The sequence below is a fragment of the Ooceraea biroi genome, chromosome 7 (assembly GCF_003672135.1).
Source record: "Ooceraea biroi isolate clonal line C1 chromosome 7, Obir_v5.4, whole genome shotgun sequence".
In the NCBI taxonomy this organism is placed as follows: domain Eukaryota; kingdom Metazoa; phylum Arthropoda; class Insecta; order Hymenoptera; family Formicidae; genus Ooceraea; species Ooceraea biroi.
In genome coordinates, this window is record NC_039512.1 from 4,287,813 (window position 1) to 4,310,606 (window position 22,794).

The 22,794-nt window shown below is 37.6% G+C and overlaps 2 protein-coding genes across 3 annotated transcripts; one reads left to right on the forward strand and one right to left on the reverse strand.

Annotated features, from left to right (window-relative positions):
* Positions 1-1,795: 1,795 nt before the first annotated feature.
* Positions 1,796-2,974, forward strand: LOC105287276 (glutaredoxin-related protein 5, mitochondrial). The gene is made up of 3 exons (XM_026971288.1): positions 1,796-2,053; positions 2,287-2,428; positions 2,683-2,974. Exons 1-3 carry the CDS (start codon positions 1,811-1,813, stop codon positions 2,877-2,879), a joined length of 582 nt encoding a protein of 193 aa, XP_026827089.1. The 5' UTR covers positions 1,796-1,810; the 3' UTR covers positions 2,880-2,974.
* On the reverse strand, positions 2,896-10,605 carry LOC105277554 (4-coumarate--CoA ligase 1-like). 2 transcript variants are annotated; one of them, XM_026971286.1, is made up of 9 exons: positions 7,366-10,605; positions 7,101-7,229; positions 6,144-6,341; positions 5,445-5,621; positions 4,740-5,077; positions 4,460-4,606; positions 3,825-4,070; positions 3,481-3,755; positions 2,896-3,377 (listed from the first exon to the last, which is right to left on the reverse strand). In XM_026971286.1, the coding sequence occupies exons 3-9, from the start codon at positions 6,267-6,269 to the stop codon at positions 3,052-3,054; spliced, it is 1,635 nt and encodes a 544-aa protein (XP_026827087.1). In that variant the 5' UTR covers positions 6,270-6,341; positions 7,101-7,229; positions 7,366-10,605; the 3' UTR covers positions 2,896-3,051. The 2 variants fall into 2 exon arrangements, with proteins under 2 accessions (XP_026827087.1, XP_026827088.1); XM_026971287.1 differs by lacking the exons at positions 6,144-6,341; positions 7,101-7,229; positions 7,366-10,605 and having other exon boundaries at positions 5,253-5,533.
* Between the last annotated feature and the right edge of the window lie 12,189 nt (positions 10,606-22,794).

Sequence of the window (22,794 nt, forward strand, 5' to 3'; positions counted from 1 at the left end):
AGTTACATCAGAGAGGAACCTGAGAGCGCCCAGGCCGCCGTTTACGCCCATATTTTTGCATTGAGAAATTTGAGATATACAACACCGAATGTGAACTTACATTCGGTGTTGTATTTCTCAAATTTCTCAATGCAAAAATATGGCCGTAAACGGCGGCCTGGCCGCTCTCAGGTTCCTCTCTGGTTACATAATCTGTTAGGATGCAATCAATAAATGGTCGAAAATGGATTTAATCGTGAATGCAATTTAGATAAAATTGCTTGTACAGAATTCGTGGCTGTCATCTATACCAAATATAGCTATATCCAATTAACGTGAAACTAAGCTTAAAATATTTAAAAAATTCACGAGAAATAAAATAGCTGCGATCCGAAATCTAAAAAGTATGCGGCAGGCATACTAAGTTTATTATGGCGAGATCATTTCACTAAACCGGTAAGCCGCAAAATCGCTGGTACAGCCTTATCAAATAGGTCGGATTTCAAGAAAGTGAATGGAGGAGTAATGGCGGGCAAATTAACGTTTCCAATGATCGGTTGTGTGGTGACATTATTTTCGAGCGGGTTGATGTGGAGAGCAAAACCGACGCCGAATTCATACCGAGTTCTACAAAGATCCTATCTCATGAATAAAATTTAGAATGAAATCGACTTGGTTAACAGTCTTGACAAATTTAGCGATATTCATTCTAAACCATTCACAAAACCGTCGTTGCTCTTGATGAATGCGACAGCCATTGAAAGAAATCGAGATATTGAATTGTATATTTGCGATATCTTTCGAACACTCACTCGAACGAAACAGTACGAGAAGCAATAATCATAGCTATCAAAATTTGTCGCATTTTGTTGCGAAATTATAAAAAAGTAATAAAAATGTAATGATTACATTACTTTTTATTATGTTTTTGTTTTCTATTGATCTTTATATACTTATACTTATTATACTTGATCTTTATAGTCTTCAATCTTATTTTTAACTTGCAAATCAACATGAAAAATACGTTTGTCAGAGATCCACCGATCGAATCTGACGATTGGTATGCTATTATGTGATAGGGCTGAAGTTGCCGCGGAACGATTCGAATTTCCCGTGAGTCGAAAGTATCCGTAGTAATACATAAAAGAAAATAAATCGAAAGTATATCGCCACGTTTCGAGAATGTCGTAAAGTGTTGAATGATCGTTCGTCGCGCTATTACGCGTTTCCGTTACGGAAGTGCAAAGAAATGGCAAATTATCGCTCAGTCATGTTAAACATTACGCGCGTGTAATTAATCTTGTTTTATTTGTGATCGATTTCGCATCCGCGTAAGCATCTTTGTTTGGAGATGTTATGGAACAATCGTGGCTAGCAAATGGCGACGCAAAACAGTTGATGAGTAAATCAGTATTTACAATATTTGTAACTGGTTTCGAGTTTCGTCCGTAATTCGCCGACTTTTCATTGAGTTTATTCCTGACTGGAACGGTGAAGTCGATCCTTGAGTTATAACGGAAGAAAAGAGTTATTTTAATTCTGTTATTGTAATTAATTATTTATTTTAATTAATTAATTATTTCAATTTTGTTATTTTATTTAATTATTTAAATAATTAATAATTCGATTGGCGGGCCATTTATAAATTTAATATCAGATAAATAGTGGTGAATGTTATGGAGTGCAAAGTAATGTAAAAGTATGAACATTATGATATTTGTAATATAATTTTATTTATATATTTGAATATATATATTTTATAAAACTATTATCCTTTTTTGCTATAAAATTTATGCAAGTCATAATATGAAGTTTGCCATTATGTCGCACGATGACGCTACGCGTGGCTTTAGAAGTCGAGAATCAGCTGACAACGCAGTACCGGGACGGTATATACATAACCTCTCGCGGCTTTCTTATATCTTTTTATGTTTCGTTTCTAAACGGAAAGCAAAAGTTCACAGACGTAGTCTTTGATAACATAAAGCACAACATGTTTCGGTTTGGAGCCAGGAGTTTCTTTATCGCTAGAAATTTTAGCACGAAGCTGGATGAGATTGGTAACCTCGTCAAGGTGAGTGAACATAAGATATATTTGTTATTTTCTATTTACGTAAAACTTTTCTAGCTCAATATTTTATGTAAGAATAAATAAACGCAGTACGATAAGTTAGTACATCTAATTTTTTATAATATAAATTATCATAGAAAAATATGAATGTAGCAAGTTCAGAAATTTTCTATTTATGCTAATAAACATGCCATTATATTTAATAATTGTTACTGTATGCGGATTGTTTCTTGCAGAAAAGTAGAGTAGTCGTCTTTATGAAAGGTGTACCAGAGGAGCCACGATGTGGATTTAGTAATGCTGTGGTTCAAATATTAAAAATGCATGGTGTTACTTACGACGCTCACGATGTTCTTAAGGATGAGGAGCTTAGACAGGGTAAAACATTACAAATATGTATTATATTTATTATGAATTTCTATATTTGTACAGTATTTAAAAAAAGAGATAATACAAAATTTTTTAAGAATATTTATAAAATATATAATATATTTGAATTATATCGTATCATTAATATATTTATATGTTTGTATATTTTTTATAAATTTATATCAAGAAAGTTTTCTTTTCTTTCATTATTGCTTGTGTCATCATGTTATATCTTGATGCTAAAATATTTTAACGTTAATTAGGTATAAAAAACTTCTCTAATTGGCCCACGATACCTCAAGTATTTATAAATGGCGATTTTGTGGGTGGTTGCGATATACTTTTAGAAATGCATAAAAATGGTGAACTCATAGAGGAACTGAAAAAAGCTGGAATTACGAGTGTCCTGTTAGAAAAACAAGACTCTTCTCAAAATGATGCTAAGAAATCTAAAGAATAAATCTTTTTTCAACATGTAAATAATCAAGTAAATTTATCTTGTAATGACAGTCATTTTTTGTTACAATAAAAATTTTTGTTGGTGTTAATCATAACGCATATGAATCGATATTTGAATGTGTCCTTTGATCATTCCCTTGTGACCAACTGCATCACGCAATTCAAAGAACTTGTTACAATTTTTCAAGCTCTCTTCGAAGAATTTTTCCAGACGCGTTTTTGGGAATGCTTGTTATGAACTGTACATATCCTAATTGCTTGTATTTGGTTACGCGTTTAGCAACAAATTTTTTTATTTCGTCCTCGCTAATATTCTCTTTCGACACAGGAACTATGAAAGCCTTTGGGACTTCTCCGGATTTGTCATATGCTACTCCTATAACAGCTACATCCTTTACTTTATCGCATTTGCGTATTACTTCTTCCAATTCGGCGGGGGCAACTTGATAACCGTTCACCTTTATTATCTCTTTCAATCGTCCAGTTATGTACAGCATGCCTGCATTGTAATAATTTATTACGTAATATTTTATTGCGTTTGTATATATGCATTTTTTATACAGTTTTCGTCAGAAAATTTAAATTTGCTATATTTTACTTACTGTCTTCGGTATAATATCCCAGATCACCGGTCTTGTACCAGTCCCCGTCCATGGTGCTTGCCGTGGCTTCAGGGTTTTTGTAATATCCCTTCATCACTTGAGGACCCTGCACGTATATCTCTCCCACATTGTGAGGAGGCAAATTCTTACCCAGATTATTGTCCTCATATCCTACGATCCTTATTTTCGTATTTGGGATCAGGAAACCACATGATGAGGGTGGCGTATCTAGAGTACCACATGTAGCAACCGGAGATAGCTCCGAGGCGCCGTATCTACACGTAGATTGCAACGAGATATTCGTCATTATTATAACAACGTATTTACTTGTAGCTATCTCTTACCCTTGGATGAGTCTCGTATTTTTGAAGCGATTTTGAAATTTCGCGATGGTTTCTTTACCGATGGACGCAGCTGCTACTATTACTACTTCAACGTGTGCAATATGGTGTGGTTTTATTCGCTCGTTGCTCACCATTATTTGTATTATTGGGGGTACAGTATGCAACATCGTGAACTGATGATTTTCGAGTAGTTTTATGAACTCGTTCACGGAGAATCGTGGCATGCACACCAGCTTAGCACCTGCCCTACAGACATAGAACGCACATTATGAGATTTTAAATTGTTTATACTTCAAGTGTTATTAAAAAATATCTTCAAGAACAATTAGAAGTAAGAAACAAAAGATTACATTTAACAGGATTGTATTACGCAATTACATTTAAAACTTTACTCAAATACGAGTTGAATTGAAAAGTGTGAACGTGTTAGCATTTACTTGTTCTGTTTCGTTATGCTCTGTCTACACAGAAGGATGATCCTATTTGTGGCTCATCCGAAGACAGTCGAAAATCATGTATTGAAGTTGGTTGATCATCCTCCAGTATAGACAAGGCATCGGATGAGCCACAAATAGGATCATCCTCCAGTGTAGACAGAGCATTACGCAAATCAGATAACATATGGATTAACTTACCGCAAATACCCATATATAATATATATTAACGCGTAAGAATGGAACATTGGTAGTATCACTGGTATAATATCCTGATAGTCCTTAGTTGTTGGCCTTCCGGGAAACACCACCGGATGTGAGAATTGCAAAATATTTGCAACAAGATTTCTACAACATGGAGTTTGTGAATTAGAAATTTATATCGCATTATAATCACAATAGACTTTTATGTTACATGTTCCAATATTACATATTTCTTCACGTTTCTGTACAATTCGGTATTTTTAATCAATTTGCGTACTTATGGGATAATTCAACGCCTTTTGGTAGACCAGTCGTGCCGCTCGAATAAAGCAGAAGCACCGTATCTTCATAATCGACACCGATTTCCTGACTAATTGAAAATTCCTCGATGTCTTCGCATACGAGATCGTCGAATTTAATGATTCCCGAGATTGGGGCAGCATCAGCAGCAGTATCGTTTACAAGAATGATAGGTAGCTTTATTTTGGAATTGTTTGTAATACTCGCTTGGATATCAGCGAGTTTGGCCGGAAACGTAAAAACCGCTTGCACATCTGCATTTACCAACTGCTTTCTTATCTCGTGTTCTGTATACGCAGGGTTGACTAGAGTTGTCTTTAAAGAACCATTCCATTATGTGTTACATATTGTAAACATGACAATTAAATTTGCATAACGATAAATATTTTAGAGTTTTTAACGAATATTTTACTGAAAAGCATATGTTGTAAAGAATATTTCACGGATTATCACGGATTAGGCATCTTTTATTAACAACAATGTTTCTTACTATTTCGTCGCAAGACCACATCTTTTTGTGACATGGATGTTTCATCAAATATTTATAGTGTAGTTTTGGATGCAATGTTATTCGTTATATGCAAACGTGATGGAAGATAAGTGCGTTAAAATGCGTCACTTTAGAAAAAGTTTTGTGTAGTGTGCGTGTTGAATATTTTCAAATATAATGATTATGTCTTACGCATAAACCGGCTTCATTTGCCGCTAATACGATGATAGCAAGCTCCGGAATATTCGGTAAAACAATGGCGATAGTATCTCTAGGTCGAAGATTGTTTTTCCTTAAACTTGTTGCTAATTTACCACATACTGTTCTCAACTGACTGTACGTATATGATTTACCAGTAACTGAGCACATCTAGAATTAAAATTATGAATTTAGTTGCATATATTAACAAAACTTAATTTAAAATGCTGTTGGACAGTGTAATTAGTTTATTATTTTGTCGTTATTTTATCGAGAAAAAAAGAACGTTTTTTGTAATAAATAATATTAGCTTTTCTTACATTAACCCTTTCGCTGCGTACGGTGTGTATTTACATGTACGTCGTTACAAAATAGCTTCGATTTTGTTTAAAATTCTTATATATATAAATAATAAATTAATGTCCTAATAAGTATCTCATAAGTATGTGTCTTACAACTATTGCGTTCGCAGGGCTAATTTCGATCATCTGCTTCGGCATCGCATGTATCGTGAGCATTTTTAGCGATCACGTTTTGAAAGAGCGTTGCAACGGAAGGGTTAAAACTATTATTCCAAGGTAATATTGCAAAATTTTATGAAGCTTTTTTATATATCTAAACATCAATTCTTGGTTATTTATTTATATACATTTATTATTTATCATGCTATGTTATAATATCTGCACTACATACCAAGGCAATGTGGTCTGACCATCTGTCGATTTTTTCCCAAATAAGATCATGCACGTAGGTTTTTTCAAAACCTGTTATATGGGGCAATGCACTGCTCAATTCGTTTTGCATAGTTATTTTTATCATCGTTGTAATCGTGCGTAGAATCGATGTTGCACAAATTTTCCGAAGGATTAGCGATGCGTTGCTTCCGATGTACTGAAAGTGTAAAGTCATCAAGACGTTATAAAGGGTAAGATAACCGAGTCGAGAGGAGATATTAACTTCATAACAATACTGTATGTTACTTTATGTATGTTCATGTATGTATTATAATATCGACTGCCGCGATATCTGAATCAAACTACATAATATTTTTTATCACGTCAGGAATTGCCATTAATCAATTTTTAAACAACACAGAATCTGGACTTATATTAATGATTTCAGATTAAGCTTTGAATCCGTTATCCTAGTTTATTCTTTTTAAGGAAAAATATCAATAATACATATCGCAAGACTATAGAGGAAATATAGCCTGATTTGATAGAAATGAGTTGGCATCATATCTTGTCCTGAAAATTGATCACGAATTACGAGAAATATTTCATAATTACGATTATATTTTTTTATATTATATTTATATTTTATAGAAAACTGTTAAATTTCAACAGACGTTTGATCAAACTGTGGATGGCCGAGTGTATGAAAAATTTCCATGTACATAATCTATGGAAAATGTGACATGTTATCTCGGATCACCCTCTTTCTTCTCTCACGAGCATAAACATTCGATATTTCTTCAAGTAGTACAAATGCGAGAAATCTATGTTAATATGGTATCTTTGGTTGATGCGCGGATATTAAATCCGCTGAAAAACTCGCGAAGCAAGACAAATAGATAAATTTATTTCCGTCTGGGCTATGTTCGCACGCGGCCGTGCAAATGTGCAAATTGCTGAATCGCGTGCTACTCACTCTTCATATAACTCTCACGTCCTTTCTACGAGTGCCACCCTTTCTTCCCTTGCCCAGCCACGCTATGTAACCTCGACCTTGCCAGGTCGATGTTGGTTCTCCTTGAACTGTTCAAGCGCCGATCGAAATCTGAAATATCAAATTACCCAACATTTAACTTAATATTAATTAATATCAAAGTATCGAAATGCATATCGGATGTATGTGCATATTATATATCAAATTCCATAAAAGATACACATGTCGCGCGCAGCATACTGCTTACCAGATGTAACCGCAATTTTGTCTGTTTGCTCGCGCTATATGACTGTTATTTGGCTTGTTGTTGTAGCCTAAATCACTCGGCAGAAGGTGAAGGTAATATTTTTCAAGGATAACTTTGTTATCTTCGCCGATACGAGCACAGGATGCTATAAGATCAAAATGAGAAATATTGTTGACATTGATATCGGTTGTTTGGGTACGTGATTCCGCGAGTACTCGATCGCAGAGAACTCGATTCTTTCTTTTATGTATCCTCTCGCTGGTGGAATTAATTACGGATGATTTTCGAGCACTTAACGGAAGTTACGCGCGAAACGTGTCTGGCTGCCGTCCAGGTCGCTATCTACGTTTTGTACGAGGAATCGTAGACGTCACGAGGATTGCGAACAGATTGCATTTGCATATCTGCGGATTTTCAATAGTGGAGGGTAGGTAGGTAGGTAGGTGTAATTAACAAGAGCGGTGCAAACATCGAAGAGTTGTCGTGGATACATCCGATTTATTGAGCTCATCAGTGTGGTGCACTGGTGGCACAATTCGCTGACCATTTGCTGACGTGATAATCACGCGCTGATATGCATCAAGAATTGGCCCAACCAGCAGGTAATATATAACATTCGTAAATGAGCTGACGAAAATGCGGCATTTGCATTTCAAATGAGGCTTGCGGAGGCGACCTAAAGTTTTCCTCCCTCTCCTCCTCTACAGTTAGGTGAATAAGTACGTGTATGATATGTGGTCCATAGGGAGTTCCTCGAGATTTAAATTGCGTGACTTCACGCGAGCACGCGTGCGAGAATGGTGCACGAAAAGAATGGTAATTGTCTGTCTCGTTAACGTGATATTCCCTCTTTTAACGGAGATAATTAGTGAAACCAAATGAGATCAAATGAAATGTACAACTCTTTTTATTAATGACATGTGTCTTTACATCATTGTGTACATGGAAATTTAATGACAAATTTGTGAAATTTAACAAATTGAAATTATAAGTTCAAGTATTGTTATTTTTGTATCGATACAATGATGGATCATTGATCATTGACCATTCATTGATAATTCTTTAATGATATCAAAAGATTAAAAACTTTAAAGAGATATTAATGATATATCATAGCATATGTCGTATTTGTTTGTCGATCTTGCTACTTGTACTTGAGAATTTAAAAGAAATATTAGCGTAAAGATATCGCTGGGAAGAAATTAGCTCATGATTCAAGAAAGCCGATGGAAACGGGGTTGCCGGCGAGGTGGCGCCCTCCCTTTGATGTCTTCGATCGCGACTCTTCTATCCTTGTCGAATCGACGATACCTTTTTATCTAGCACACAGCTTCTTCTTCATGTTTCAATCATGATGTTCACCGATTTCAATGTGGCTACTTCGGATTTTATTTTTATTCATAAGAATGGCGAATGTTTGCACGCACGTGCTATCAATAATTCACAATGAAAAGCTAAAACTTCCGCATAATTCATCGATTTTAATTTTTCATTCTATGATGTTTATGGCAATTATAATTTATTATAGCAAATCATTACAGTTATGTAGGTTTCGAGCTTTGTGCAGCTTGAGTAAATTTGGCATTAGAATTCTAGAGAATGCAGAGCGGGAAATTCAGATTTTTTGAAAGGCTTGTTTTTAGAATCTAGAAATCTTTGCAAACTTAAAGTGCGATGAATCTCTTGAAAAGAATCGCAATGTTTCATGTAACTTTGTCTTTTGCCTTTTATTTGTCTTTTTCTCTGAATCCGTTCACTGTTGGCTTCGAAAACGGCACCTGTTTTTCTCAGAGATGTCTCTAATGAAAGTGAATGTATGAATTGCGCATCTCTGTCGTAAATTTTCGTTATGCCTGCTATTTGTATCTTTACTTACATTTCAAGACATTACATTTCATGTGCTTTCAAACTATCAAAAGTAAAGGCAGAACTTAAATATTATTATTTTCTGCCGATAAAAACGATAATATTATTTTATCATTTAGTTATCATTAGTAATTATCATTAGTAAAGATTTATTTTAATTTGCAATATATCGTTGCATACAAGGGTTAGAGTTAATATTATCATTTTGTCAATAGACACGCGTTCATGAATATTCAAGTATTAATATTGTATTAATAAATACAACATCCATGCGCTTCCAAATTGTAATTTACCGATGACAGATTTATTTGGTTAACCAATGAAATTTGTTTGATATCGAAAAGGTATCTTTGTCTTCCGACATATGTTTCCATTGACCCGAACGATATAGAGCGCTCTTGTATTTCCCATTTTGCTCTCTCTTGCACGTGCACCGCGAAGCGTTTCTCTCGTTGCTGTCTGACGCAGTTACATTTTCCATCCCTTTCTCTTCGTTCGGCATCTCGTAGTCACTTGCTCCACAGTTCCTCCATTATCCTAATAAATACATGATTCCGAATGCATCGCAGTACTAATGACGTTTCCCTAATGACGATGTAGCTATACGTCGCGGGATAACTCGCCCATTTACTGGAAACGCATTATTAATTGGAGACATGTAAATCGAAATTGCGAATTTACCATATATACCCCTCGTCCCATACGCACATATGCATTTCATTTGTATAAAGTTCTGCTTCTTAATTTCATTGATTATGCAACAATGTTTGTTGCTCTATTCCTTTATATTCTTGTTTTTACATGTTGAAATCCACGCAAAACCTTCCATACCGAATCATACAGGACAATCGTTAGCGTAACTTACTCCGGCGATTAAAAAGTCTCAGATCTCGCGGACGTTACGAAAGTTCCTGTCATAAAAGTTTCTCGATGGACTCGTGCCAATTTGCACTCGCAGTGGTGCTCGCAGTAGAACGATAAATCGCTAATGGCGTAATAGAATTGTAAAATTTGGCAAACTGTTAAGTTGCAAAAGACGTTATCGTGCGCGAGAGCGTATGTAACGAACGTTATCAATCTCTACTCTGACTTCGAATCACAAAATTTCCGTCACAAAAGGAACAAAGAAAACAAAAAGAAACTAGCACACGATACAAAAGGAAAGTTATTAATATTCTTGAGACGAAACGTCGTGACAAATGCTCCCTTGCTCACGACTTCGACCGCAATCGCAGGCGAGTTGGCCTCGGAACGAATCACGAAGTTTTGTACCACACGTTTACGTGTTGGCGGGTCACGTGCGTCCCCTTGGCAGTGAAAGAGCTACGTCGAGGGAGACGTGGAAATTGTCAGCGACCTGCGTCTCTGGTGCTGTTCAGCAGTTACCCTTTCGGCGAAAGCCAGTCTGTGGTTGGTTCGTCATCGGATTACTTGACCGACCCCGACCCGACCCGACCCAACCCGACTCGGTGCCCTGATCGGGCCCATTTCCTGGCGTCGTTCCCCTCGATGTCGGCCAGCAGCCAGCAGGAGGGAGAGACGGCGCGTCGCGGCGGGCTAGAGCCGGAGAAAAAGGGCGAGACAGCGAGGGTTGCGCGTCGCCGTATAAGTGGGGGCACGGTGTTTCTTTCGGGGATAGTCAGCGCCGCCACGGCACCACGCAGGGTGAGTGTCAGTCGCCACTCGGTCACCCCGCCGAACGGGTGGGTTCGCGGTGGAGTCAATCCATCCGCGCGTACGCGCTCGCTCGTTTTCACATCCCCGTAGCCGCACGCGACAAATTCGAGGCCTCTCCCGCAACCCCCGGATCAGGGACTTCGTTTTCGACGCGCCGGTGTCCGCGACGCAGTGTTACCCCCGGTGTTACACCCCCGTTTTGTTATCAGGATACGTGATTTTGAGCGCGATCTGTGCAACCCCGTGTACGAGAACGTGGTGCCGCAACCGGTCAGCGCGCGTGCACCCTGACTAGACGATCGATCGACTCGGGATACGATACGATCCAGAGAGGCGATGGACGGAACCACCTTCCTGTGAGGCGGCAGATAAGAAGTCGACCAAGATAACGAGCGACAACGTGCACACTATCGGTACGCGATCGCTCAGCGGGATCGAATCGCGATCGTTCCCTCCGCTAATTGAACCAACCGCTCTGATCGCTCTCATGCGCCGGCTTCATGCTAGAAGGCTCATCGAGAAGCGGAGTATGTAGCGATCTGCCGCGTGGTGTGACCTAGTCCGGAACGATCGTTCTTGCTCCTCGGTCCTCAGCTGCTGCGTGATGCTAAAAAATTTAGCGCGCGTCCTGCGAACGTGATCCCGGGAACACAAAAGTAAGCGATTGCTTAAAACTCACCAAAGATCTCAAGTCGAAGAATGGGCAGTTTTATGATGACTTCGTGTCCCGTATTATTCTATGTTATTATCATAGAAATACGTGTATTGGAGAACTGGAGAAGCGCGAGGGACGGGAAGGCGGATGAATCCTTAACGATGATCTCGAGAGGCAAAGATGATGTAGTACACATTGGGGGATCTATGCGCTTCCTAGCTCTCGGCGTTACCCTGCTCGCGAGTGAACCGGGTCAGATTGTATCACGCGAGAGAAATCGTAGAACGACGATATTAACGTGTCGTTTACCATATCATTTGTGAGAACGCAGGCAGTTTCCAGTTTATGTACATTTTCAGAGGGAAACACGTACCTACTATGGCGTCCAAGACGTCGACCGAAGTCTGACAGATTATTAATGACACTGATGTTTTTTCGGTATTTGTTAAAGAATACGAACAAAATGTTCTGGGGGAAACAATGTCGCGGTAATTCATGAACGATTAATTCGTTAATCATCTGATGATCCTGACCCTTGCGTGATTGTCAAGCTAATGATCGTGCCATGTGCCGCTCGCGATCGATGAATCTTGACATTGTTGCATTGCATTAGAAATTTCTTTAGAAATGTGTGGCTGACAGAAAATAACCGGCATAAAATAGCAAGCAATTTATAATTCGACAAAGAAGAAATTAATATGAATTATCAATTAAAGATTTTCTTTCCTTAATTAGAGATTTTTCATTATTTTTGTTGTTAACCAAAAAATCTCTTTTCTAGTTCTTTATTGTTGAAACTTGTGATAATGGCAGCCGCATTTTGGCACGATTATATTATACGAAGTATATTTGATCGACTTTCTGCGGCCTTTGAGCATATGCATATTGGTGACGCGTTTAAACGGTTGAACGCGCTGAATTGTGGCAGCTTCCATTCCATTCGATGGGTTTTATAGGAACGATAAAGGCAAAGAGAACATCGAGTTTTGTCACCCGTAGATGTCGACGATTGAATCATCTCGATTTTATCTCGTGAAAACTGTCAGCGTGGATGCAGTGAGGTTCGTAATATGTAGCTCTCATGAAATCGTGCGTCTTCGAGTTGTCTCTCTCGTGTCAGTTAGCATCTTGCTTGAATTAAGAAGAATAATCACGAATATTTCTGTATATTTTGAATAAAATTAATTGATCGTTCTATATATTGTTAAACAATTGCACTGTTTGCAACAGTATTGAATCAATAGTGCATGTAATTTAACTCTATACAATATAACAATATTCTATTTATGTTCGTTAATTAATTTGATCGTGGTGGCATTTTGAAAATTATTATAAAATTACTGTGCGATGAAACTGACAACTGATATGCAACATGTTTGTAATTGAATTTCTCTCTCTCTCTCTCTCTCTCTCTCTGTTTATCTCTTCAGCACAATAATTAATTTATCTATATTTAAAGTTTAATGTGTGCATTTATAACGAAAATTATAGCAACGTCGTCGTTAATAGTACACCCGCGTGTATCGAAGCGGAAAACCGTGATGACATTCTTACGTTCCCGTCCTTTCTCATCGGGTAAGAAGGCTCCGGAGGGATCAAAACGCATCATAGTCGATTGCGTTTGAATAGGAAGTCTCTCAATCTTGTTCTCGAGAAGGCCGAGACGCAGGAAGTCGCAGGTGTCCGTCAAGTTTCATCAATTAAAACCGGGATGAGCTCTGGATGGCTTAACAGTCCCTTAATCGATCAGTGACTTGTGATTCATTGAGGGTTGTAAGTACATGATGTCGTTAACCGCACGGTTGTTTATCACGTGGATTAAGCTTTGTCTAACGCATGCGGAGTTCTCACGCAAATTAATGAAGTTTGAAGCCGCATTTGAAAACGATACGATGCATTTTTTCGTCGAAAAGTCGACAAAAATTCAAAAATTCTCTTTGAAAATGTGTTACAAGCACGTGTAATATGAATGATATTTTGTGCGTTGTGTGTATTGTGTATATATATATAGAGGGAAAGAGAAAAATTGTCTACATTTTAATAGACCTGTACGAGAAGACAAGAACAATTGGAACTTTGTAACAGATCGCGGACGGAATTAATTTCTTTGTTCATTCGACATGCTTCGGCGTCGTACTGGCGAAGTGCTTCCGATCGTTCTCCTTATTTCCTTTTCTGTATATTGATCATGATAAGTCAGTGAAAGGAATGCAATGAATCGCTCGACCGCGTTTGAATGGGAATGCAGGCGGAAAGAGAAATGAGTAATGTCCGAGAGGGAGAGAAAGAGGAAGAGATAGGAGAAGAGGTGTAATTCTTTAAATAAGATATTAAAGAAACTCTTACCGCTTGCGTGAATTTAAATGAAATTAATGATTCGTGAATTTTCGTTGACGTTATGATATACATCTTCTCTTGTGTCTGTCAATTGCAATAAATAATTGCTTTTGAAATATTGTAACAGGACGAACAGAGTTAAGTTCTTAAAAATCGTGAAATTATAGGCCATAAAAAAAATTTTACATATTGTCTGAATAGAGTAAAAGAAGTTTTTGGAAAGGAAGGAAGTTGTTTTCAGAAAGAAGAAAGTTTCTCAAGGCTGATTTATGAAGTTGACTTTTAAATTAAAAAAGTGATGCATACATCTCCACATACTGACACAGAATGCAAAAATATTGTTGCATTAATTTAAATATCATTTCTATAGTCATTTCATATTTATATAATCTTGCTTATTAATAATTGACTTCATTTAGTCTTCAAAGTATGACATTTCTGTTTATACACAATTTCTGCAAACGGTTACAGACAATCTGCGATAAATGATTTATATCCATTAATGTGATTGCACTCGTCGCAAAATCTTTATTTGCAAACGTCTCGTGAAAATTCAGCTAATTTTAGTTGACTGATTAAAGCAGAAAATAGATAAATCGCTTAAACTTTCATCCAGTTCCTATCGATCAATCAGACATGTAAAATTCTCACGAGCTTTTTCGGTTTCATTTCCTCTTGGCTTGTATGTACGAAAAAGTACTTCTAATTTTATCTTTCCTAATTTTATCGTCTATTTATGAAACATCGATTCAATTTTATAATTTTGTTATACATAGTATACATAGCAGTTTTCTTTTATCCTTCGCTATTGACATAATGTTTCTTAATTTTCGTTAATTTTAAATTACGTATCATCTAGACAATATTTACGCTTACATTCTGGATCCTATATCGAATTAATATAATCTTCTGTATAAAATTATAAAAATAATTTTTATATTTTTCTACTTATACATATATTATATACATACAGGGTGAGGCACCTAAAACAGGCCACCTGAATATCTCGGCTGTTATTGGTGATAGAAAAAAATGTGTCAGACCAAACTTGCATGGTTTCGAGGGACACATAATTTGTTCTAAATAATTTTTTATTAGGTGGACGCGTAGAGGTCATATGAAGGTCAACTTCGTTTTTTTAAATGATATATGGTTTTTTTACGTACCATCTAGTAGAGCGTTTGAAGATGCGCACATTGATCTAAATCTTGATCGGGTCAAAATCATTCAAGGTCACTGAAGGCTAAAATTTCTAAGGGCTAGAACTTTTTCATTTCTGAGTTTACAGTATTTTTAATAGCAGAGAACTCTAGGCAATATAAAATAAATAAGGGATTTGGGGACACATTCCCTGGACGCGGCTGGTTGGTCCGCCGGGTCGTATACCTATGGCAATGCCCCGGTGGACTGGCCCAGTGCTAGAGGATGTATATCCGGAAGGGTTTTTTAGTGGGTATGCCCAGTGGACCAGCATGGGTCCTGGGTGAGTCCCACACTCCCCATGTCGGTCGGCGGTTTGCCGTTGAGCGACCGGGGGTGCGTAATAGCATTTTTTTCTCCTCACGTCCACAAAAAAGGCAATATAAAATAAATTATTTTCCCTTGCAGTTGGCCTTTAGTGACCTTGAATGATTTTGACTCGTAGATCAATGTGCGCATCTTCTAACGCTCTACTAAATGGTACGTAAAAAAACATATCATACTATTTAAAAAAACGAAGTTGACCTTCATATGACCTCTACGCGTCCACCTAATAAAAAACTATTTAGAACAAATTATGTGTCCCTCGAAACCATGCAAGTTTGGTCTGACACATTTTTTTCTATCACCAATAACAGCCGAGATATTCAGGTGGCCTGTTTTAGGTGCCACCCTGTATATAATTATAGATATGTAACATATCCGTAATTTTTTAAAAGTTATATCGTGATTTTCACACATGTTGCCATTTGTAACGTTCTACCCTCTCTGCTCGACATAGGAATCCACAAAATCCTTTCGCGAGAAGTATCTCTTCCCTTGAGTCATCGTGTAACGTTTCGCCAATTCGTCCTGGCATATCGATCGAATGCCAGAAACTTCTTGCTGCGAGTTTCCTCTCTGGCATGTCTTTTTACTGATTTATTTTCTTCGCAAACATACTCATATAAAAATCTTTCCTTAACTGCTGACGATTCAAGATTATTCTCAGGAATATATATATTGTATATATTAAATATCTACTTTTTTATATAATGAACAATTTTTGTGGTTTTGCAGAAGTGAAAAATATATCTTATAATCATTCGCTATAAATTGTTTGTATGTGCATTAGTAAAAATAATTAATTCTTGTCGTTACATGTGACATAACTTATTGATTGTATTTTGAATAAGAATGATTTTGACAAGACGGATTTAAGGACAACAATTGCTCGATAGTTGATTCTTCGTCTTTACTGATCTTTCTTGCCGTTTTTTATATCCTTCGTCAAATAGATTGCGTTATGAATTTGCTTGCTTCCCCAAGGAAATCGAAGCCCATGTACATACACACGTACATTCAGTTACCTTGTGGACCAGTTACAATTTGCGCGTTCTACGTCACCGATCGCTACGATTCGATTTGCCATTTTTCTTTTGCCTCTGTGTTTCCATCGCTTTGCGCAGCGACTCTTTCAGCTTCTATATCAAATTAATTACAATACTCGATCGCCGGAAATTATATCTTGTTGTTTTAAAGCACATCAAATTCTATTATTAATTAAATTTTAGAATATTGATATCGCTTTGTTATTTGGTTGCGCATTTAAAAATGTTTGTTTGTTATGTTTGCACAATAACAAGTATTATCTTGTTCAGAAAGCTTTTGAAAGTTGTTATGGCATACTATCTACGAATGCATTGCCTTATGTGTTAATTTACGGAATCAATATGTCATTCTGTATTATCCATAACTGAGTGCTAACTGGGAAAATATTTATTTGAAATAATAGATATTTTATATCTGCATTTTATTATATATCTATTATCTCCGAATCAAGCACATTTTCAATATTTATGAACAATAAAACTATGGAGAACCATGAAAAACAAGATATTAAAGGCTCGTTAGACTTGCAGTTTTAATAAGAATGAGAAAAATAGAAAAATACATATTTATATCATCACAAATTTTTAGTGCGAATGCGAAATTGCTAGGCAGCACTGTAGCATGTAGTTTTTGCACGAACGTCATGTCATTCAAATATCGGATCGTGTTGGAAAATAGGCCAAGTGTATTACAAAGAAAAAATGAAAAAAAGGACAGGAATTTTAGTGAGACGTTTATTTTTGGTATGTGTAGCGTATATTTTCGTTTTGTCTTCCGTCTTCTCTTTTTTCCAGTCCGACCCTGAGTGACTCAATCTAGCAAGCTATTTGTCCTCCCAGTGTGACGACTGTATAATCCGAGGCGAATGTCTTGTGTATCAATGTTTGCAACGATCAGCAAGCTCGTAGATTAATATTGAGTCAGCCTTATGCATATAACGAACGCAATTATGATTCAATTTTTTCATTGCCATATTTATTTAATTCTAGTAAAGATTCATCATTTGTAAAAGTAATTAACTAATAATGTAAAATATCTCTCTTATGAACAAATTAAGACAATTTATTGATTCGTTTTATATTAGGTAGTATATTATAGACTAACATGCAAGTTTGGTCTTTCCAGTTAAAAGAGGAGACAATCATGGCAATCTCTCGAAAAACTATAATGTGTATGTACGTGTTTTATATCGCTATAGTTCAAGCAATTAATTCTTTAGACCTAAAATTATTTGTTCCACGTGCAACATTTTATTATTCTATTTTCTTCACTCGTTACATAAATGAATGCAACAGTTCATGAATTTGCGGATCAGGTGAGCCGTGTCATTTTAATCGAACCATGAATTATTTACTTGCTGTAGTTCTCCGGTTTTTTGCCGATAAACGACACTTCATGACATTTTCGCATTGTCCTGCTTTATGCGTCTTTTTTTCCCTAACAATGCGTTCTCGTAACGGTTGACTGGCGCATTCGCTGCACACTTAAATCCCAGGCCAAGCTGTTCCGTACAAGATACGGGATAAGAAGAGTTCCGTACATAGGATGTCAAGCCAGTAGTCGCCGGCAACAGCCTCGACGCCGCGGATCCTTGGGGAAGGACGTCAGAATTGTAATTCGGCTTTTTCGGTATCTCCTCGCTTCGCCACTCTCACGTCATGGACCGCGCGCAACGTTATTTCGTTCTCGGCGTAACGTCGCCGTCGACAAGAGTATTTACGAGAGCGACGCGTCCCCGAATCACGTTGGGAAGATAGCGGCGCCTCCAGCATCAGTTCCGCTCGTATATCCGTGAAAATGTTAATCCCGGTATCTCCTCCGCTTGCGGAGAGCGCGAACGTTTTCATTGCGTTCCGGCGCAACTAAAAGAATTTTACGACGTGTTTGATGCTCAACACTCTCGGTGACATACCATTCATGGCATAGCCAAGGCTCGGCGAAGTCCGGCGAGATTCAAAAAGAGGAGCAGACATAAAATACATTACATGAGTACGTGCACATTTAATCGGAACGTCACAGAATTTCCAGTAAAAGATGCTTTTAAGTATTATAATTCTTTTTTAAATATTATAATTCTAATTTTGTCAGTAAGTTTAATTTAATGATATCAAGCTCAGGTTATCAATTATAAGTAATTTTATTTAAAAATTTTAATAAAATGTTAAATTCTTTCATTACGTAGTTTCCTAGTCTCGTATAAACTAGCAAGTATGAGTTTGGCTTGGGATTTAGACAATAACAAAATCGATTTATACACACCTCTCAAATATTAAGATGCATTGTTATAGAAAGGAAACGGGTTATAGAATGAAACGAGACAATACAAAAACGTCGTAAAATATCATTTAAGAAAAGTCTTGATGCCTACTAGAAAATGTGGAGTACGCAGGAACCATCTGGAGATCCATGATCGCCAAATTTCACATTCTTTGAGAGCTCGGCGTAATTTTGGTGGATTCCTTGTTGCTTACGCCAATCCAGAGATCGCAGAATGTCAACAGGCGATTCACCGAGCATTATTCGAGGACAGGACAAATTCCTTCTGGCAGTCGGTGCAAGGTGAACGCGAAGGGAGGGCATCCTCCAAGGGGGTGTCGGAAGGTCGATCGATATATGTCCCTTTGAAACGGAGTGGAGCCGAAACGGACTTCCTCGAACACATCAGCAAGGTAGTCCGGTTAAAGTAACGCTAATGGTGAATCGAACACCTATAAGGCGAGCGAGGGATCATAGCTTTCATAGGTAAAGGTCGGAAAAAGCGAGAAGGGCCAAAAGGCAAAGGGGCCGCGTCTAAAAGTCACCTTCTGATATTTCGATCAATTTCTGATGAATTTGCAGCGTGCTATTACTTACGGCTCCAAGTAGCACTGTAGCTCGTCGATTATTGATCGCAGTTTACGATCGACTGATTTGGCATCTCGTCACGGCAAACGAACAAGACAATTTTCGATGTTTCCACGCGCGAACTGCTAATGACTCGATCATTAGCTCGATGCAGGAATAGGAACAAGTTCCTGCTTTTTCGCTCGGTTTGTTTTATGGGTCAAATTATATGGATCAACTACAGAAAGAAAAAAGAGAAGGAGAAAAGATTCTTTTCCTCCTGGCTTGTTGTTAATATCCCTAAACATTTCCCCAGAGTACCGGGAATCGTGTTTTATATTATTCTTGAGGAATAAAAGCGTGCCTGAAATTGACCGCGGAATGAGATTGAAAAGCGACGGCTAACAGCGAGACATCTTGTATTTTGCAATTCGCATTTTCATTTCGCTCCAGAACGACGTGGAGAATTGCGCAAGACCAGCGCGAAAAGCGCTGGTGGCGCAAGAGCGTGCGGGTATGCGCCCTTGAATTTAACAAGTCTCGTATAAAAGGTCTACAGAGAGAAGAAGGCTATTCCCTTCGAGCTTGAGTTTGCTCGCTGAATTTTCTCGCGTTGACTTCGTCTTAAGGCTCGGTGGAAGCCGTTCCCGTCCAACGATCGGCGGTCCGTCTCAACGGGGTCATTCGGCGGTTACGTAGACGATGGCGTGGACCACCGACCGAGGAAAGTACGACGTGGATCGATCGATCTCTAGAGAAGATGAAAAAGGGTACTAAAGCGTAGTGCTGTGCCAAAAACGCCCGATGACGGTGGACGTTTTATTCACGGCGGACTATATATAACTCACGCTTCTTCTAGCGAGACGCTCTAATGTGTCCCCAGGATTAAACCGCGCCGGTCACGCTTCGTAAATATCATTTACATTAATTGTCGCTAAATCTTGAGCTCGTAATCCGGCAAGAATTGTGGACGTCGTGGCCGTGTAAGTCCCTTGTTGAATAAACGATGTGAGATTAAAAATTGCGCGCATCTTCGACGATTGCGTGCGACATCGAGGAGTACACACATCTCGATCGGACATTGCGTCCTTAGGCGAGCTTGGGCTTTTTTAGCGCGAAACTAAGCTAATCGATCGTGTGCGAACTACTTTTCCACTTTAGGCCGACCTTCGGACGATATTAGAATTCTTGTAAATCCGGGCGAACTCGGCCTCTCTTTTCTAATATTGGTAACATTTGCCTGCACGCGAGGCATGAGTGCACCTATCCTGTAAACTGGGACAAATTGGAAATGTCACATAACGACGAGGACGCTGACGATGATATCGAGACATCGGTGTCGAGGCTGCAAAAGAGTTTAATGTTTTGTTTCCGCTCGATTTTTCTTTAACTTGATAAAAGTAGTTTAGTGTTCGATTTTTAACAGATCTTAACTTGCTTCAACGTTGTTTATTTTTACTACTCACATCTGCCAAGTTCATATGTTCCAGTTACCTTTGCATAAATGGAAATATATATTTTTTATTATTCCATGCACAACAAGAAAACTTTAATACTATGCATTGTTTCGCTGAGAATCACGCTTAGAACGATCATGCCATTAATAATTAATTCACGTATTGTCATTCATGCCTGCGGACTTAGTTTATTACACATTCGTTATCTAATCGGCAGATTTGCATTCATTATTGCCTGCTTATTGTAGACAGCATCGTGCTTTAATAAGGTTCAAGGGTGATCTCGGAGGTTCTTGGAGGACGGACTTTTCTTGAGCTCAAGCACCGATAATGCCACTCGAGCTTCTTCGACATACTATATCTCGGCATCCATCTGACCCGTCTAGCCGGCTAACACTTACAACGCTTTATTTCAACACTCTTAGGTAGCCCTTCTCTGGAAAAATATGCGAGACAACCAGTTGAACCGATCCTACGATCCTGAAAGAAGGAATGAACCTGGACTATTTTCTCAGAAGTCACGCTTTACAAATGTTTGTCGGGAGTAACTTCGATTGTCTTCAAACGAAGCTCTCGATGACATATCGAGGAACGATTTGTCTCTCCCGGATGAATTATTCAATTGGATTGTTAACTTCGATTCCATATCGCAATGATTTATGATGTTGACGCAAATAGATGGGCATAAAACAGTTTCAGTCAGAAAACTTGCTCGAGAGATAAAGGGGAAGGTATTGCAGGGACAAAGGAATTTTTCAGATTTTCTCTACAACATAAATTTACATATTAAATTTATATATTATATATATATTTTTCTTTTTATTACTTTGTTCTATTTCTAGTAAAATTATCTGCAGTTAAGCACATTGGAGTAAAAAAATGGGGCAGTCGAGCGATTGTTATTCCAATCCGACTACATAGTAACATTACTTGTTTGAATATTAAGTAATTTACGTCACAATTATATTTCCCATTTTATCTTAGCGGTATTTTAAGTGTCGTCTAGATTGAAAAGCGCTGCCTTAAGAGCTCTTGGTACAAAGCTTCCAGATAGTATCATAAAATTCATTTTACGATGCTATCAATTTCCCGAGCAAAATTGATCTATACATTAGATAATTACCAAATGACTTGTATCGACCAATCCATATAACCAATATTCGCTGTACTTGCTATGTTTTGTAAATTGCAAAAACAAGTAACTAGATATTCGTTACTTACTGTCCAATAGATAATATTAAACTATATTTTTATTTATTCTTACTGTATTGTAGATTTGTTCGCCATTTTCAATAACGTTTGCAAAAAGTTATCAGATCGCCGCTTTCCCCTGATTTTCATTACTTGACACGAAGAAGTCGACTATTCCTATGGGATGTTGAACTCTCGCAAGTATCCTCGAGACTTCCTTCCTTCGCTGGTTTCCCACAGCGAATATTCGTAATGAACGTTGCATCGCCTCGTCGTATCGTGAATATCAAACCGCAAGTGCGAACTTCGTGTCTTGCATCAAATTCCGCAAACTCTTGGTCGCTTTTGATTCTTGTTAAAAACACATTATATGCAATGTACGTACATATTAACACAAGCAGCAAGAACTGATGCTGTGTAATCGCAATTAATAATACATGATATTATAATTAATTAATGCAATAATTGTAAATGTAAATTCTTATAATAAAATTTTCACAGATTTTAATACGATGATTTAAACATGAAATTTTTAAATTGATTTTATGTTAGTTTGTCAAACGCAACCAATTTCTTATCGTAATCTAATCGTAATTAACTATATATGTATATGAAGTAACAGGTTATTGCTCTCTATGTTGTCTAGCTTATGTGTACAAATGCGAAATTATACTTTTGGTATACGCATTTCGTAATTCTACGACGAAACGCGATTGGCCAGTGTGGTACGGAATGAAAAACATTGGCGAAGGTTTTGCTCGTATTTGTGATGACGAAGCGACGTACGCGGAAATCGCAACGTTTGCAAAAAGAAAGACCAAACGGAAACGTAGATTTGACATTGTCATTGGC

Bases quoted from the DNA above. Each gene is read 5' to 3' on its own strand.
- LOC105287276 (XM_026971288.1), top strand. From the start codon at position 1,811: ATGACGCTACGCGTGGCTTTAGAAGTCGAGAATCAGCTGACAACGCAG. The intron at 2,054-2,286 runs GTGAGTGAACAT...TGTTTCTTGCAG, and splicing joins AGATTGGTAACCTCGTCAAG to AAAAGTAGAGTAGTCGTCTT. The intron at 2,429-2,682 runs GTAAAACATTAC...AACGTTAATTAG, and splicing joins GGATGAGGAGCTTAGACAGG to GTATAAAAAACTTCTCTAAT.
- LOC105277554 (XM_026971286.1), bottom strand. From the start codon at position 6,269: ATGATAAAAATAACTATGCAAAACGAATTGAGCAGTGCATTGCCCCAT. The intron at 5,078-5,444 runs GTAAGACATAAT...GGTTCTTTAAAG, and splicing joins CAAATGAAGCCGGTTTATGC to ACAACTCTAGTCAACCCTGC. The intron at 4,071-4,459 runs GTAAGTTAATCC...CTATGTCTGTAG, and splicing joins ATTATATATGGGTATTTGCG to GGCAGGTGCTAAGCTGGTGT.